The sequence below is a fragment of the Marmota flaviventris genome, chromosome 7, assembly GCF_047511675.1.
Source record: "Marmota flaviventris isolate mMarFla1 chromosome 7, mMarFla1.hap1, whole genome shotgun sequence".
Taxonomy (NCBI): domain Eukaryota; kingdom Metazoa; phylum Chordata; class Mammalia; order Rodentia; family Sciuridae; genus Marmota; species Marmota flaviventris.
The window spans coordinates 111755735-111771108 of NC_092504.1; the positions used below are offsets into that span (position 1 = coordinate 111755735).

Here is a 15374-nt window from a genome sequence, read left to right on the forward strand (position 1 = left end):
TAGCAGTAGCAATAGCAAACAAATCATGTTGGCCAATATTCTATTCACCATATGCTGTGTCCAGGCTAACACCTGACTTGCTGTATCTCATTTGGCCATCTGAACAACCCTTTTAGGCTGAAACTAATATTATTATCACTAATGCAGATGCAGAAGCAATGCTTAGAATCCAGGTTAACTTGTTCTAACATGCCGGACTTGTCCTCACAACAAGTGCCAAGCTCCTACTCATTCCACTGGAAGTCCATCAACCAAAAATCAGCTCCTTATTGAATAATGCAGCTCTACTTTTTTCTTCCTGTCTTGCTCCCTAGAATTGTGAGAGGAACAGAAGAGATGCCCTAACATCTTCTTTCTCTGCTTATCCTCTCAGTGCCCTCTCCTCTACAGGATTCCCCACTTCCTGTGCAACCATCACTGTGTTTTCTCCTTCCTTGAGTTCCAAAGCACTTTATGCCTCCCTATAGCATGTAGTCACTTTATACCATTATTTAGGTGCATATCATCTTCCCTACCAGTGCATAAAAGGTTAAATGCAGGCACATAGCCAAATCATTTTTACACCCTCACAGATCCCTATGGAGTCATTACTAGTTAATTTACTAAATCAACTGAAGTGAATTTTTATAGTTATGTATAAAACTTCCCTTTTGGGGTGATAGAAGAAGAGTTTAGATGCTGCTGATTTAAGATCAAATATACGTTTTAGACATAACTGAAGTTTAGATTACAAAACCAACAGAAATGAAGGTAGAAAGTATTTGATGTCATTTATATTTTTAATTATATTGATGCCTGTTCAGTTGGTAAATTTAAGATTTACAATAAGAATAAACCACTAATATGAATAGAGAATATGTCATATTTTCAAATACCATATCACTCCAAGGAAGAGATTTATCCCACCCTGCATGACTTACAAGAGCTACATTTGTAAGGGACTCAAAAAAGAGTGCACACTCACTTTAACACCAAACCTAGCTCAAACATGGCACAACTACTGAGATATTTCCTAGTGTCTTTTATATCAGAATCTTTTGGTAAGCTTTAATCTATTTTCTCCTTCAAATGTCTAACTTGTAAACTTTCTGGTTACACTGAGGCTCCTTGAAGATTCCCGTTCCTCCCACTGACAGCAGGTAAGCGCGATCACCCTGCAGGGCTCATCACGCTGCCTACACTAGCACTTTCCCCAGCAAGAACAAACTTGAAACTCACCTCCTTGGAAAGATGCCATTCTCTAAACTTGTCGTCTGACTTCGAAGCCAACGGCGCTGATAACTGCTGGAAGAAGATGTAGAGGAGCTTGGCGATGGGAAAGGTGTGATCAAAAGGCTGCTTAGTGAGGCTGTGAAGAAGGAAATTTTGAATTTGAAACCTGAGGTAAATGAGTCCTTACATATTATATACTGCACACCAGTACGTTTGTATTTAGTACCACTGAACTGTAAATTTAAAATGGATGGGCTGGGGATGTGGCTCAAGCGGTAGCGCGCTCGCCTGGCATGCGTGCGGCCTGGGTTCGATCCTCAGCACCACATACAAAGATGTTGTGCCCGCCGAAAACTAAAAAAAAATAAACATTAAAAAAAAAATTCTGTATAAAAAAAAATTTAAAAAAAAATAAAATGGATAAGATGGCAAATTTTATGTTATGTGTATTTTAGTACAAAAAACTGAAAAAAATACATATATGCTAAGTAACATTATTTGCAGGTTCTACCAATCATATCCAGCAGGGGGAGTCTATAATTTTTGTTTTATGAAGATTTCTACACAGCAAAGAATCCTTTATAAAGGAAACCATATTAAAGGAAATAAGAATCACAGATAAGGCACGTGCATAAATTATCAGGCCCCACATTATTTGTGCAGAATAAATTATTAATCAATTGAAGACTGCAGATTTCTGATAACATGGTTCTTACAAAAACTTTATATTGTTAAGCTGGTAACTAATGCCACATTATCATGCTTACTTATAAGAATTTCTTCCTCTTGACTACTTCATTACTCTTATTTTTTTTTTTAGGTGAAATTAAGTATTTCCTTCCATTGTAGCCTGTGTCTGGACCCCAATTTCCAAATACACAATTCTTATCCTCCTATCCTCCAACCACTGCAGTCCCCTTGTTTGTCAAAGAGCAACTTCTAGTCCTAAATATGCTTTCTGTTTCAATGACTTATTTTGCTTACATGAGTTTATACTTATGGAATAAATTATTTCAGACTGTAGTAATTAATATAAAAATAAAATGACTATGATTTTCTTTAAGTAATGGGGATAAATTCTTTAATCAGTGCCCAAAGAACACCTCTGTGAAAACAGATACCTCAACTGAGAAGAAGGACTCAGAGGAGGTACACCCCAGACATTCTATGAAAGAATTAAATAATATCAATAGTTTAAAAAAATCTATGTGTATTTCTACTTATATGTATGGGTGGACATATTTCCCCGTCTCATTCAAATACTCATTGAGCATCTACTATATGTCAACTATTTTATAAGTCACTGGGGGACAGAATAGTAAACACAACTGAGGATGTAGGTCTCTGCGGTTGTCGGTAAGCTCACATTCTGAGGGAGAAGAAGAAACAAACAAAAATTCCCAAGAAATGAAGAAGATAACCACAGAATGTGGCAAAACACAAGGAACAACCTTGCCACAGGGAAGAGGAAGTATAAGAGTCAAAAACTCAGAAGCTGTTACAATTTCTTTGATGGGAGAATCTTGAGATTGATTTACTTATTTTTGCAGAAAAATGTGATCATAGTATCAGACAGTCAACACTCTCAGGACTCTATGCTGACACAGGACTACAGTAAGCCCAGGGCAGGTCCGAACTAAGGCCTAGAGCAGAAGGTTTTGATGCTGTCAAACACATTTCAACTTGCAAGGAGACATATGGGGGAAGTATTCTGCAGATAACCCTTAATCTTCTCTTGTCTTCTGCAGCCATCCAAAGGAAAATGTTTGGAAATGCTCCCATCAAAATATAAAAAAACATATTCATGGGATCGACCCCATGTTTCTTCTCTAAGTTCATCTTATACCACCCTTTCCACACCACAACTGGCCTTCTCTCTGTTTTTTTTTTTTTTTTGTACCAGGAATTAAACCCAGGAGTGCTCTACCACTGAACTACATTTCCAGTCCCTTTATTTTTTTATTTTGAGACAGGGTCTCACTAAGTTGATAAGGTTGGCCTTGAACTTGCAATCCTCCTGTCTCAGCCTCTTACCTGAAAGAAGGCAGCTAGCCTTTGATTATAGATAAGCTCTTTGAAATCTGGCTGTCTTTTTTCTATTCTTATTCACAAGGATTTTCTATTCCTTATTCACAAATCTGTAGTCTGTTCCTACCCTAGGTATTTGCAATAACTATACCATCCCTAAAATGGTATTTGAACCAATCCTCACAGAGAATTCATGGAGACTTAATGGGGACTTCATGGAGTCCCTACTGGCATTAAAGTCTCAGCTGAAATTTCATGCTTTCAGAGGGCTATTCATGGGCACCCCATATGTTTTCTTTCCTTCATTGATAAGTGTGTGCCTACATTTCAGTGTTTATCATCCATCTCTCCTTAACTGACTATAAATTCAATGAGATCAGAGTCCATGTGTATTCTGAGCACTGATCTATCCCCATACCCTAGAAGATTGTTCCATAAGATGCTCACTGAATACTGGGCCAACAATTCAGTTAAGGACAATAATGTTTGTCTCAATCAGTAAGTGTAACAGAAACAGAGCAGTAGAGAAACAACTTTCTAGATGAATTCACATATTGAATTTGTTTAAGGTTTCCTGTGGCTAAAGCTGTATATACAGTATTTACATTTTCTCTTTTTAACCAACCTTCATAACCTTCATTTAAAGTTTGTTTTTGTTTTTTTGGTGGTATTGTTCTGAGTACCTTTTCTATCTGTTTCTATCTGTTGGATGAAAGGGTACTACAGCCCAAACACAATGGACTTTGTTCACTGTGAGACTCAAAGTTCTTCTCTTCAAGTTTTTGCTTAGAAACTTGAAAATATGTAAGTGACTTAGTCTAGTATGTAGTTACACTCTAAAGACAACAAAATAGAAGCATTTAATGGGTCAATGAATAGAGCTGTTATTATTGTCTAAGAGGAAAACTTCATTTTTAATAAACCAAGCATATTATTTTATTGGCAAATCAAATTACACATAACACATTTTAATTCCCAAACCACAAAATTAATTTAGGAGTTTAAAAGGTCCTCAAAAATGCCATTTTAAGTTTTAATAAAATTCCTATAAAGCCCCCTGAATAATAAAAAAGACAATGTTCTCACTACCATGATTTCAAAACATCTCAAATTTTAATATCTTATCTGGGACATAAACTCTAGCCCACCCTAGGTGATCAATTCATTCTCTGCATTTATTTACCAAGTTTTTTGACTTTTGTCTATTATCCAGAGTCTGGGATCTAAGAATAAAGTGCCTACAAAAACTTATGAAAAAAATATAATCTTGGTCCTTTGTTCTTCCATATGAAGTAGAAGTTTAGTCTGACTTCACAGGCGATTTTAACTTAAATTACACTGAATTTATAGATTAATTTGTAAAATGTGATCCTTCACTCCACCCAATCAGGTCTTTTAATAAAGTTTTAAAATTTCTCCATCACATATCACACATTTTCTTAGATTTATTTCTAGATCCTTTATGGGTTTGACTGATACTTTCAGATTCTAATTTTTCCTAAGCAGGTATACAAGAATGCAAGTTTAGAACCGAAAAAGCTAAAGTGAAAGAAAAAGCCAACAAGCCTGTGAAAGTGAAGATGGCAAATATTCACTCCAGGAAAATGCCAAAGGTCTAACTTGAAATATAAGAAGTGGAAAGAAATAAAGAAACTAAGTTCTGTCCAAGACACCTTACAAGACATCAAACAAATATAATATGAGCAAAGCAAAGCAAGGTCAAGGCCCAGATCCTCAACAGTAAAGACACAAGCAGACATTTTTAGACCTGGATGTTTATCACCTAGATGATGGAAAGAATAAGCCAAAGGGACCAGCTCTCAAAGATACTTGTCCCACACCCAAAATGGTAACAACACAAAAGGGATCAATGCTTGCAGTACAAGCTGGGGGACACCCATTGCTGGGAGCTCGTTCTAAACTGCAGCTAAGTACTTTTATATTCTGCAATTCTATTTGAAGAGGGCAGGGCAGAAGTCCCCTATCAGAACTGTGGAGTTGAAGAGAAATTGTTTCATGGCAGCCTCCCAGGGGAGACAGGGAAGTGAGTGGGAGATACCCTCTTAGCAGCTCCTCAGAGTCCTCCTATCTTCTTATGTGCCAGAAAGATCCCAGGTTATGCGACCAAGACTCATGCTTAAGTTCAAGCTTTTGCCTATGTGCACAGGTGCAAAGGTCAACAGCATGTAGGGTTTTTCCCCTACACAAAAAACAATACCTAGACATGGGGATGAAACTCAGTGGTAGAATGCATTCTTAGCACCAAAAAACAAAATGAAAAAATAAAAAGCAGTGTTGTCCTTTTGACTCCTGCTCCTCTCTTTACTAAGCACTGAATCAGTTAAGTCAGCAAGAGGCTCAGGTACAAATGGAACATCATTGTGCATTATTCCATGGTGACCTACATTGTGAGGAATCTGACTTCATTTTTGATATTCTATTGCTGATGGCTTTGGAGCTTCATCCCATTCCCCTGGCCTCATTCTGCTCCCTCTCAGCAAACTGATGAGAAAGCCCAGGTGCTCTCTCTTTTGGTGCCAGTGGGAGGTTTAAACCACATGCAGAAACACTCACACAGTCTTACCACCAAGAAAACCCCAGTTTAGTCTCTTTACCCTGTTCTCTCAAGCTCTTTTCTGGCCAACTTGGGAAGTCACCTACTCTCTCCAGAAAACCCTCATTATGTGAGTAAAAAGCCTTTCCACATCCTTACAGTATGCGTATGTGACATCATCAGTCTTGATCCAAACCAAATGTTGGGCAGAGTCCATTCTGTACCTGCAGAGTGGGTGAAACACAAGTTTTATCTGAACACTTTGATGATGTGTATTCTTATCTGGTAGAGTCACTTGAAAAGTACATACTACAAGTGTTCCTCATACCGACCTATTTGTTTTACCACTTTTGAAGACTGAAGAAATGGCAGCTACAAAAAGAATGGGAAATCATTTTCCTTACTATGATTTGCCAACTTTGATGAAGAAAGCCTAGAGTTGAACTATGGGCAGATGACAAGGCTCGATGATGATGCTGTCTCAATCCCAGCCCTTGGAACCTCATGCTGCTCGCAGATCCAAGTCTTCTGAATTTCAGCTGACCCATCTCTTTTGAGTCAGTTTTCTATTTCTAAATTACAGCAGGCTACTCACAAGTGGAGAATTTGTGGACACTTCTAGCTAAAAATTATTTCACTATCTGTCTCCCTGAAGGGCCTCTGGCTTGTCCTACATTGGGTAATGTCACCACATTATCCTCTGCTTGTCTTCTCAAGTAAGAAACTGAAGAGTCATGCTTGTTCTCTTACTCCTCCCCTAAAACCCATGTCCCGTTAGTCACTGAGCCTGCAATCTGCTTAGTATGCCAGAAACCCACCTCTCTTTTCTTCCAAGGCCTTACTTAAAATAACCAACTATGCTACTAAAATAATCTCTTAAAATTTATCTTTGCACAGAAGATATATTCAAAATATCCAAAAGAAAATACAATAAAAAGGTATTTCCCCTTTACACCCCAAGAAATAAACATTCTATGAATGAGGAAACAACTAACTCTGGGACTTGGGCAAAAAAAAAAAAAAAACAGAAGATGACTATATGTGTGTGTGTGTGTGTGTGTGTGTGTATGGCATTTTGTAGCACAGAATGTAAGACAGTGCTCAAACTAGCACCCCCCACATAGATGGGGGTATATAAAAGGAGCATAGGAGTTAAGAAAAAGAGCTCCCAATAGCCAAAGCTGGGATGATTTGAGCTACAACAATTTTTTTAAAAGAAGTACTATTAGATTATAATCCAAAGTAAAAAAAATAAATATCCTGGAGTTCATACTGATACAATAACCAAATAAACAAATAAATGGGAAGATGAAACATTTCTCCCATGCAGAAGGATCCCAACTAATTTATGGAGAGCCTCTGCTCTCGAGGAAGAGGACCACAATTCCCCACTCCATAGGTGATAGTGACATCTTACCAAAGCAGAGTATGGAGGGGGGAAACAGTCACTCTGCAGTGGAGAAACCTGACAAATATCACGTTGGCCAGGTAAACAAGGCCAGTGTCAATGGTCACAAGGCACAGTGACAGTAGGTAGCTTTGACCTGATGTGATGAAAATGGCACTTTACCCCTGTGGTCTTCCCTCCCTGGACTCACAACCTAAGCCTCATCATGAGGAAAACTTCCAACATTCTCATAGTGGGGCATTCTACACAATAACTAGCCAGTCAGTACTCAAGACTGTCATGATTAGCAAAAACAAAGTAAGTCTGAGAACCTACCACGGCCAAATAAGCCTGAAGAGACCTGACCAATAAGTGTAATGTGGTCCTGGAATAGAAGGGCATTAAGTAAAAACCAAGGAAATAACTAAACTATGGTCTTTGGCTAATGGTCATGCTTCACTAATATTAATATTGGCTCATTCATTGTCATAATTCATACACTAATATTAAGATGTTATTAACAGGGCAGACTGAGGATGAGTTATAAGAGAACTCTGTGAAAAAAATCTTCCAAATTTTGCTGTAAATCTATAACTATTCTAACAATAAAATCTACCTTAAAAACTTTCCTGCTGGGCACGGTGGTACATGCTTGTAATCCCAGCAGCTTGGAGGCTGAGGTAGGAGGACTGCAAGTTCAAAGCCAGCCTCAGCAACTTAGCAAGGCACTAACCAACTCAGCAAGACCCTATATCTAAATAAAATATAAAAAAAGTCTGGGGATATAGCTCAACAGTTGAGCACCCCTGTATTCAATCCTCAGTACCAAACAACAATAACAACAACAACACTTTTCCTATCTCTCTAGTCTTTAGATAGAAGTTAAAAATTACAGAATTAAAAGACAATAAACACCATCTTACTTTCTCTACTTCTTCTGCTAATTTAACTCTAATATTTGGAGCTCCTATTCTGTTTTAGAACCGAGATCTTGGTTCCTCCACAATTTAAGGTGGGAAATAAGGAGTAGAGAATGGATTACACTAAGAAGATAAAAGAGCTCTTACGTTAACAGAGTTCTTAATCCCACCAAAGATGTGAAGCTCACACTAGTCTATGTAGACTCAGGGATATCAGAGCAGTTCCCAGTTGTGAACCTAAAGGTAAGCACATCTACCAGGACAGCCAGGGGAGTAAAACCCAGGGGCACTGGCAGTTCTTTCCATCCCCTTTGACCCCGTCCTCTCAACAGGAGAAGCAGAGATTAGAAATACAGACTGCCAAACTACCAAACAGAGCCAGTCTTCTTTCATTATCAAAATTAACCTTTGTATCATACTGTCCCCAGTTCCCAGATCTGGTTAGTCCCAAATCCCTCTCGTGGACTACAAGAAAATATTTGGCTCTGGCTGCCATGGACTTGTACTTTAATGTGAACTCAATTTTCCTGCTTCTCAAAAGGCATGGAAAAGTAGTTTTAGAGCAATATATAATCTAAAGAATATCAAACAAGTTGCGATTTAGATTTGTACAACATGAACTAATTTTACCAATTATATTATAAACTGAAGTTACCTAGGAAAATCCAAACTTTCTTCTAATAATGTTTCTGTTGGTATTAGTTCCCTAAAATCTCTGAATCTTTTCTGTAACAAGGGGTATAAAAAGTAAAATAAGGTTACAACAGGACAGAAATCCCGTGACATGAGCATTCAGAAGAGGCCCTGGTGGAAATTACTCATGCTCCTTCCCCCATAGACAGGTGAAAAGCTCTCACCTTTCTGCTTTGGAATTCAACCACAGCAAAGTCGGTCCAGTGCCAGTCCTATGACAGGGGACCGAGAATGGCATTGGGCTGAGAGCCACTAGGACACTAGGGTTTTTCAGCGCACACTCAGAATCTTTTGAGTAACTGATGGAACTCAGAGTTCAGCTGACAGTGACCCACAAGAAATGAGGAAATTACCATGAGTATCATTAAATATGACAAAAGAAAAACAGTTCACTTGCACATCACATATTGCCTTTTACCTTTTCAGATTTTAAGTGAAAATTATACAAGTCTAATCAATGGGAGCTACGTTTCAGACCAAAGGTTATTAGCCCAACTTCACAGAGAAGATAATGAATACCAATATGAATCAATTTTAACAACTAATAAAACACTATATAAAGTATATATATATACTTTATTACATATATGTATGTTACATATGTGTGTGTAATATAAACATATACATTCATATGCATATATATAAATGACAGCAAGGGGAGCAAACTGCCACTCAGGGGCATTAGCAGCCCTCTCCATCACCCCTTTCATATAGAAATATTAAATGCCAAACAGGGAGATTCAGTAACAATACATTTCATTTAACAACTTGGGAGCAGAACTGGACAGAATGGGAGAAGGGCCCTGATATTACACAGAAGAAACAAGGATTTTTGAGGCACTGTCTGAGAGCAAGAGGTGGAAACACAAATGAATGAAAGGCCAGGAGGAAAGGCACCCAAGGTCTGGATCCAGTCTGTGCAGGGACTGCTGGCTGGTTGGCCTCTTGGTAGAAGGAGCCATGTGTCAGAGGAGAAACCAGTACAGTGCTCCTAGTACTCACTGGAAGATAGAGGAGGCCTACAGGATGTGTAATCATCAGGTAAACCCCACACACCTAAGTCCCTGGATTACTTCTCTTCTAACACAGAACCTAACTCAGATCTGAACCACAAATCAAAAGTCAAAAGCAGCATCATGTACAAAAGCAGAAACCATGGGATCCTAAAAGCAGTATTAGAAAGTTCAGGGCTAGTTAAAAAGAAAAAGTAAAAGTAAAGTTTAGGACTTCTGGAAGAACAGAAAGGTACCTGAGACACAACTTAGATCAGTATTCTAAGACAGAAGAAAGGATGATCAGGTCAGTTGGCAGGCACTTCCACTGTCATTCAAAGATTTATTTTTGCAGACACTTTCCCTCCTCTGGTTCTATACACAGAAGTCAGCAAACAAATTCCCAGTATTATTGACTCAAGGAAACTTCACTCTGAGAAGAGATTTCTCAGCATACACTAGTCTCATATGAATTTGGATATAAGACTAGTTTATGTTGCATAATCATTCCCAGATGTTACACATCAAAAAAATTTTTTTTTAAATCTTTATGGATAGTTCACTGCATTAGTTAAACCAATAAAAGGAAATACCTGATCGAGCAATGCCACTGTCCCTGTCTTCATTCTGTCCTCTGCTTGGCATATCAACTGGGGTGCTGTGTGCTGAGATAAAGGTACAAGGAAAACATGTTATTGAGGTTTTGAATCCAAAGATACAAAAATTTAAAAAATGACTGCTGTAATCTTTACATTTCAAAGTAGGCTACTGCTATTGATTATTGGCCTGTTTATTATAGAGATTAACTAGAAAGCAAAATTAAATACATAGATGATGAAAGAAAGAAGAAAACAGAAGTATCTGCCTTTATCCTACTGAAGCACATAAACTTTTTTGAATGAATTCCACTCTTTAAAAAATTCTGTATCATAAACTAATTGTGCAGATAATACAATGATTATTTTTCAAGTGAATATTTTTAGCTATTTTCCTCATTAATAGTAGTACTTACATAGAACTATATTTTCAAAATGCTTTATAATTAGTTTCAGTAGTAACTGTAGGCAACTTAGGGAAGAGAAATACTTGAAAACCATTTCATAAATTCAAAAAATGTTTCTATTTATAACCCACTCTCTTGGCAGACAGAAAACACTTATATTCCTTTTCAAATATTTCTTCCTCTACTTCTTTTCCATATACACCCATACACAGTACTATTGTTGAGTTACTTAGAAAAACTCATATGTTGGCAAGAATTTTGGAAAATTTGAAGTATTAAAGACTTATAGGAAGACTTTAGATTGGCCGGAGTTGTACTCTTACTGAGCTGGAAGGCAGATGAAATGTTGCTCAGTAAGTTTTATAATGTACAAGAAGCCCAGTGCCCTGCCTGATTGTTGTACTTGCCAGTTATTTTCTGAAACATGTTTATTTTCACAATTTTAAAGAGAGTATATCAACATGTTATCCTCACTCTAAGTAGGTGGGAGGGTGTCAGTTTCATTAGTATGTCAGTTAACTATGGTGTTTAGCATATTTCAGACTACGAAGAACAGAATGAAAAATATCATTTGCCATACTCACAATCTTAAACGTTAGTAAGGAAGATCCCCCACACTTGTTAATCATGCCAAGACTACAATACACATTGAACAGCCTCAGCTAGCAAGGCCAGTGAAATGTTAGAACACCCTGATGATTATAACTGTAAAGAACCTAGAAACTGCATTTACATCACTTAAATGAGAGACACACACAGAGAGAGATTGATCAATCTTCCATGCTCTTTAATTAAAGTGACTTTTAAAGAAACTCCATGCAGGTAAGGATGCAAGTGAACAAATGGAGAGAAAACACCACGGCAAAGGGAAACAGTTCATAGCAGCAAAAGGGCCCAGGAAAATCAGAAAAAAGAATTGTCTTAGAAACCCTAAGGGCTCATTTCAGATCAAAATCAGCTTACCCTGGGATATTAGCAGAGACATTTACTATAGAGGTTCATGGGATGAATTTTCCAAAACATCATGAATTTGGCTGCATTTGAAATTATGTCTCTTATCACAAGAGCCCCTTGAATTTCTAGGAAAGCACAAATAGGACTTTTTCTGAGAACCAGTAAAGGATTTATTAATGTGTGTGGGTCACACTGTACTCAGCATTCCACACAAACCTGCAAAGAAAGAAGCACTCCGGGTGAGCCGGAGAGGTCCTCCTTCAGCTGCCCCCTGCAGCAGTTTGCTGCTGCATGCTTGCAGCAGACCTGGAGACAGACACACAGAGGAGGCAAACAAAGCACACACATACACAAAAATAAACACCGATTAAAAGTAATGCAAAACCAAACCAAAACAACACAACACAACCAACTCAAATAAAGTAAAACACACCCATAATAGTGGTATTCAGAGAGAAAATCTGTTTGCGTGTCTCATTTTACCTAGGTTACTTCCGGCACGACCAGGACCCAAACTATGCTGATTCGTGTTCGGTTTTCCTGCATGAGGATCTTGGTTGATGTACTCAAAGCTGTCTTGCAAGCTAAATCCGGCCAGGAAGAGGAAAGCAAAGAGAGGAGAAAAACATCAACAGGCTAATAAAAAGCTGTTTTTTAGTAGACTCCCAAATATATACAACTGCTGAGTGACACCCAAATGCATACAACTGTATTTGATAGTCTCACATCTACCAAAGGGAATTAAATCGGCAAGTATAGGAGAATTTGTTGAAGGAAAATAAAAGCTTTTTAGAAGTAGCCAGATCCATACAACTAAACAATTGCATTCCTAACAATTTCATATTCTATAACAGGACAACAAACTCTAAATTCTGCTTCAGTGGCTGACACCTAGGATACTGCTATTCATTTCTAAATTCTGCTTTAGCAACTGACACTAAAGATGTTGCTATTCATTTCAAGGGTTTTACATAAACCCTCAAAATAAAATTAATTTTAACTCTTGATTAACATCTATGAATAATTCAGCAACTTTTTTCAGGGGTGAGATGCATCAGAAATTATGATTCTCTTAGGAGTTTGATTTCACAACTTCTAAAAAGTTAGAATTACTCATAAAAATGTGAGGGAAATAGATTTTAATACTGTATTCTTTTGATTTATTTATATATGGCACTGAGAATGTAACCCAGTGCCTCATGCACACTAGGCAAGCACTCAACCACTGAGCTAAAACCCTAGCCCCTATTATAATAATGTATTCTTTAACAGGAAAATAAATATCAAGACTTTGAGGATAATGTAGCATAATGAAGCCAAATAATATTTACTTAAATCTGAGCTCAATATTTTACTATAGGGCAGTAGTGTGACAAACATTCAGGTAATTTCAAGGGGATGAAAAAAAGTATATCTTATAATAAATAAACATCAATTCTCACATTGGCTTTAGTCATGGTAGCCCAATGTTAAGTGTTCAAACTATTTTGTTGTAGGATAAAGCAAAATTTTTACTCAGAGGTACCCAAAGATGCAGAGGAATAAAATTTTAATTTCCCAGGGTTATTCATTTAACATCTAGGAATGTCCCTTATTATACTAAGTACTTCCTTTAAATATATAACAAAATATAACAAGCATATGAAATATTTCTGTTTGAAAGTTCAAAATGTATAAACAAATGCACTGTGATGAAAATTTAAGTTAAACATTTCAGTATTTTTAGTCTATGCACAAGTGCAAAATGAGGGGCAAATCAAATGACTACATGGTTCAAATACCTATCAATCACAAAGGCTACACTGACTGCTCAGAATAGATAGCAAGTACAGACAACCCTCCTACCACACACTGTGATCATCCCAGAAAAAGTCATTATGTACTTCAATCCTTCAGAAATGCATACTTTTAAAGACAAAATAATATTGTGGAATGGCATTAAATTGGTAATATAGTTACTCCTTTTTTCCCCTTCTATTTTCCAGAAAATTAAAACTTGGTAGCTGCCTGTAGAAATGTAGTGGATAATTGAAGGCAACCCAAAATAAAGATGCTGCTTTGTCTTTAAGGACACCCAAGAAAGTCAAAGTCCTTCCCCTGCTCAATGTTACTGGACACTGCCTAACCCTTTAAAACCCTTCTGTTAATCTGGATTCATTTTGCTTCTCATTTCAAAACGTCTGATGGCCCACAAAAAGTTACTCTACCTAGAAAAAGACACACACAAAAATATGACTTACTTATTTGTACTTCCACAGAAGCTGCCCATTCTAGCAGAGAAAACTTTACTAATCATCAGTTGTGGAGGAGAACTGGAAAATAAAGAAATAAAAAATAGATGGATGGATGGGGGAAGAAGTGCATTTTTAAATTATGGAGTCGGTATCACCATACTATTTCTCAAAACTGTAGAAAAAGAAGTTCAAACTCACCGTATATAGTGTATCTTTAAGGTGGAGCCTTTATAACTCATTGCGACTGACCCAAACATCATTTCCCCTAGCATGTTGACATCGGAAGCTGGTCTTGTGTACTACACAAAAGAAACCAAGTCAAAGTCAGTATGTGGAACTATGCGACATGCAATGCAATAGCACCAATGCTGTTATGTTGTATGCACATATAGTATGTGACAATGATTCACTATCATGTATAATCATGCTGTGCTAAATAAAGACATTTTTAAAACTTCAAGAAAAAAAGGAAAAAATATACAATGGTGCAGAAGTAAAAAAAAGAAAACAAGATTTATTAATCTCGGGGTCCCTCTTTACTGGGTAACTACAATTATTTTTTAAACCTGCAGTTGGTCATCTTACAATCACAATGTGTAATGTTGATTGCTTGGGTTTTCCCCAAAATTATTATTAATGTTCTTGATTTCTTTCTTTAAACATATTATGTTTATAGAATCCAAGTGTTCATTAGAAATCATTTTTAACATTATTATGAGAAAAAAGATTATCATTATTTCCATTTATAAATTCTAAATAGATTATATTATGGAAGAAACAGGGTAAATCTTCCCTTGGTACTAAGAACTCATCCTGAGAAGAAATATAATTCAGTATTATTCAATCAAATAATTTACAGACTTGATCAAAAATGTCAATTAGTGCAGGGAGGGTTTTGTGCAGGTACAAAAGATAACAGATGGTCCAAGTGTTCTAAAATTTTACAAAAATATTTAAAAAATATTTGACTCTCCCAACATTGAACCATTTTTTCTCATGCCTTTTTGTTATCCAAAAGGGTGGACTATATTCTCATTTACTTTTATTTTTTGGTGGTGCTATGCACAAGCTACACCCCAACCCTCTCCTTTGCTTTTTAACCAGAACAGCCTAACTTCACCTCTCATGCTCCATCGATTTCATTTGGTCTAAGGATAACTTTCACCTTCCTGTCAAATCTAATGGACACTTTCCAATTTGTTTTCTTAAAACTACTACTTTGCTTTTTCAATCTCTTCTTTCTGAAATCATCCCTTAAACATGGTTGTTCCCTGGAGGGCACTTCTGTTCACTGCCTGCATTTTCAATCAAACATTCTTTTGACTTTGATTTTTATGCACATAGGAATACCTGCTACATTTTTATCTCTAGGCCCAGACCTCTCCTCAGGCTCTAAA

The 15374-nt window shown here is 37.0% G+C and overlaps 1 protein-coding gene across 8 annotated transcripts in view; it reads right to left on the reverse strand.

The window, feature by feature from the left end:
* Nucleotides 1-15374, reverse strand: part of Fnip2 (folliculin interacting protein 2) — a 114412-nt gene that overhangs the window by 40083 nt on the left and 58955 nt on the right. For 6 of the 8 annotated variants that reach the window (XM_071614575.1, XM_071614577.1, XM_027926744.2 and 3 more), the window contains 6 exons: nt 14176-14276; nt 13984-14055; nt 12227-12327; nt 11960-12049; nt 10380-10451; nt 1219-1348 (listed from right to left, as the gene is read on the reverse strand). In XM_071614575.1, the coding sequence (XP_071470676.1) occupies nt 1219-1348; nt 10380-10451; nt 11960-12049; nt 12227-12327; nt 13984-14055; nt 14176-14276 (566 nt within the window). The remainder of the gene's footprint in view (nt 1-1218; nt 1349-10379; nt 10452-11959; nt 12050-12226; nt 12328-13983; nt 14056-14175; nt 14277-15374) is intronic. The other 2 variants (XM_027926747.2, XM_027926746.2) reach the window with 1 other exon arrangement.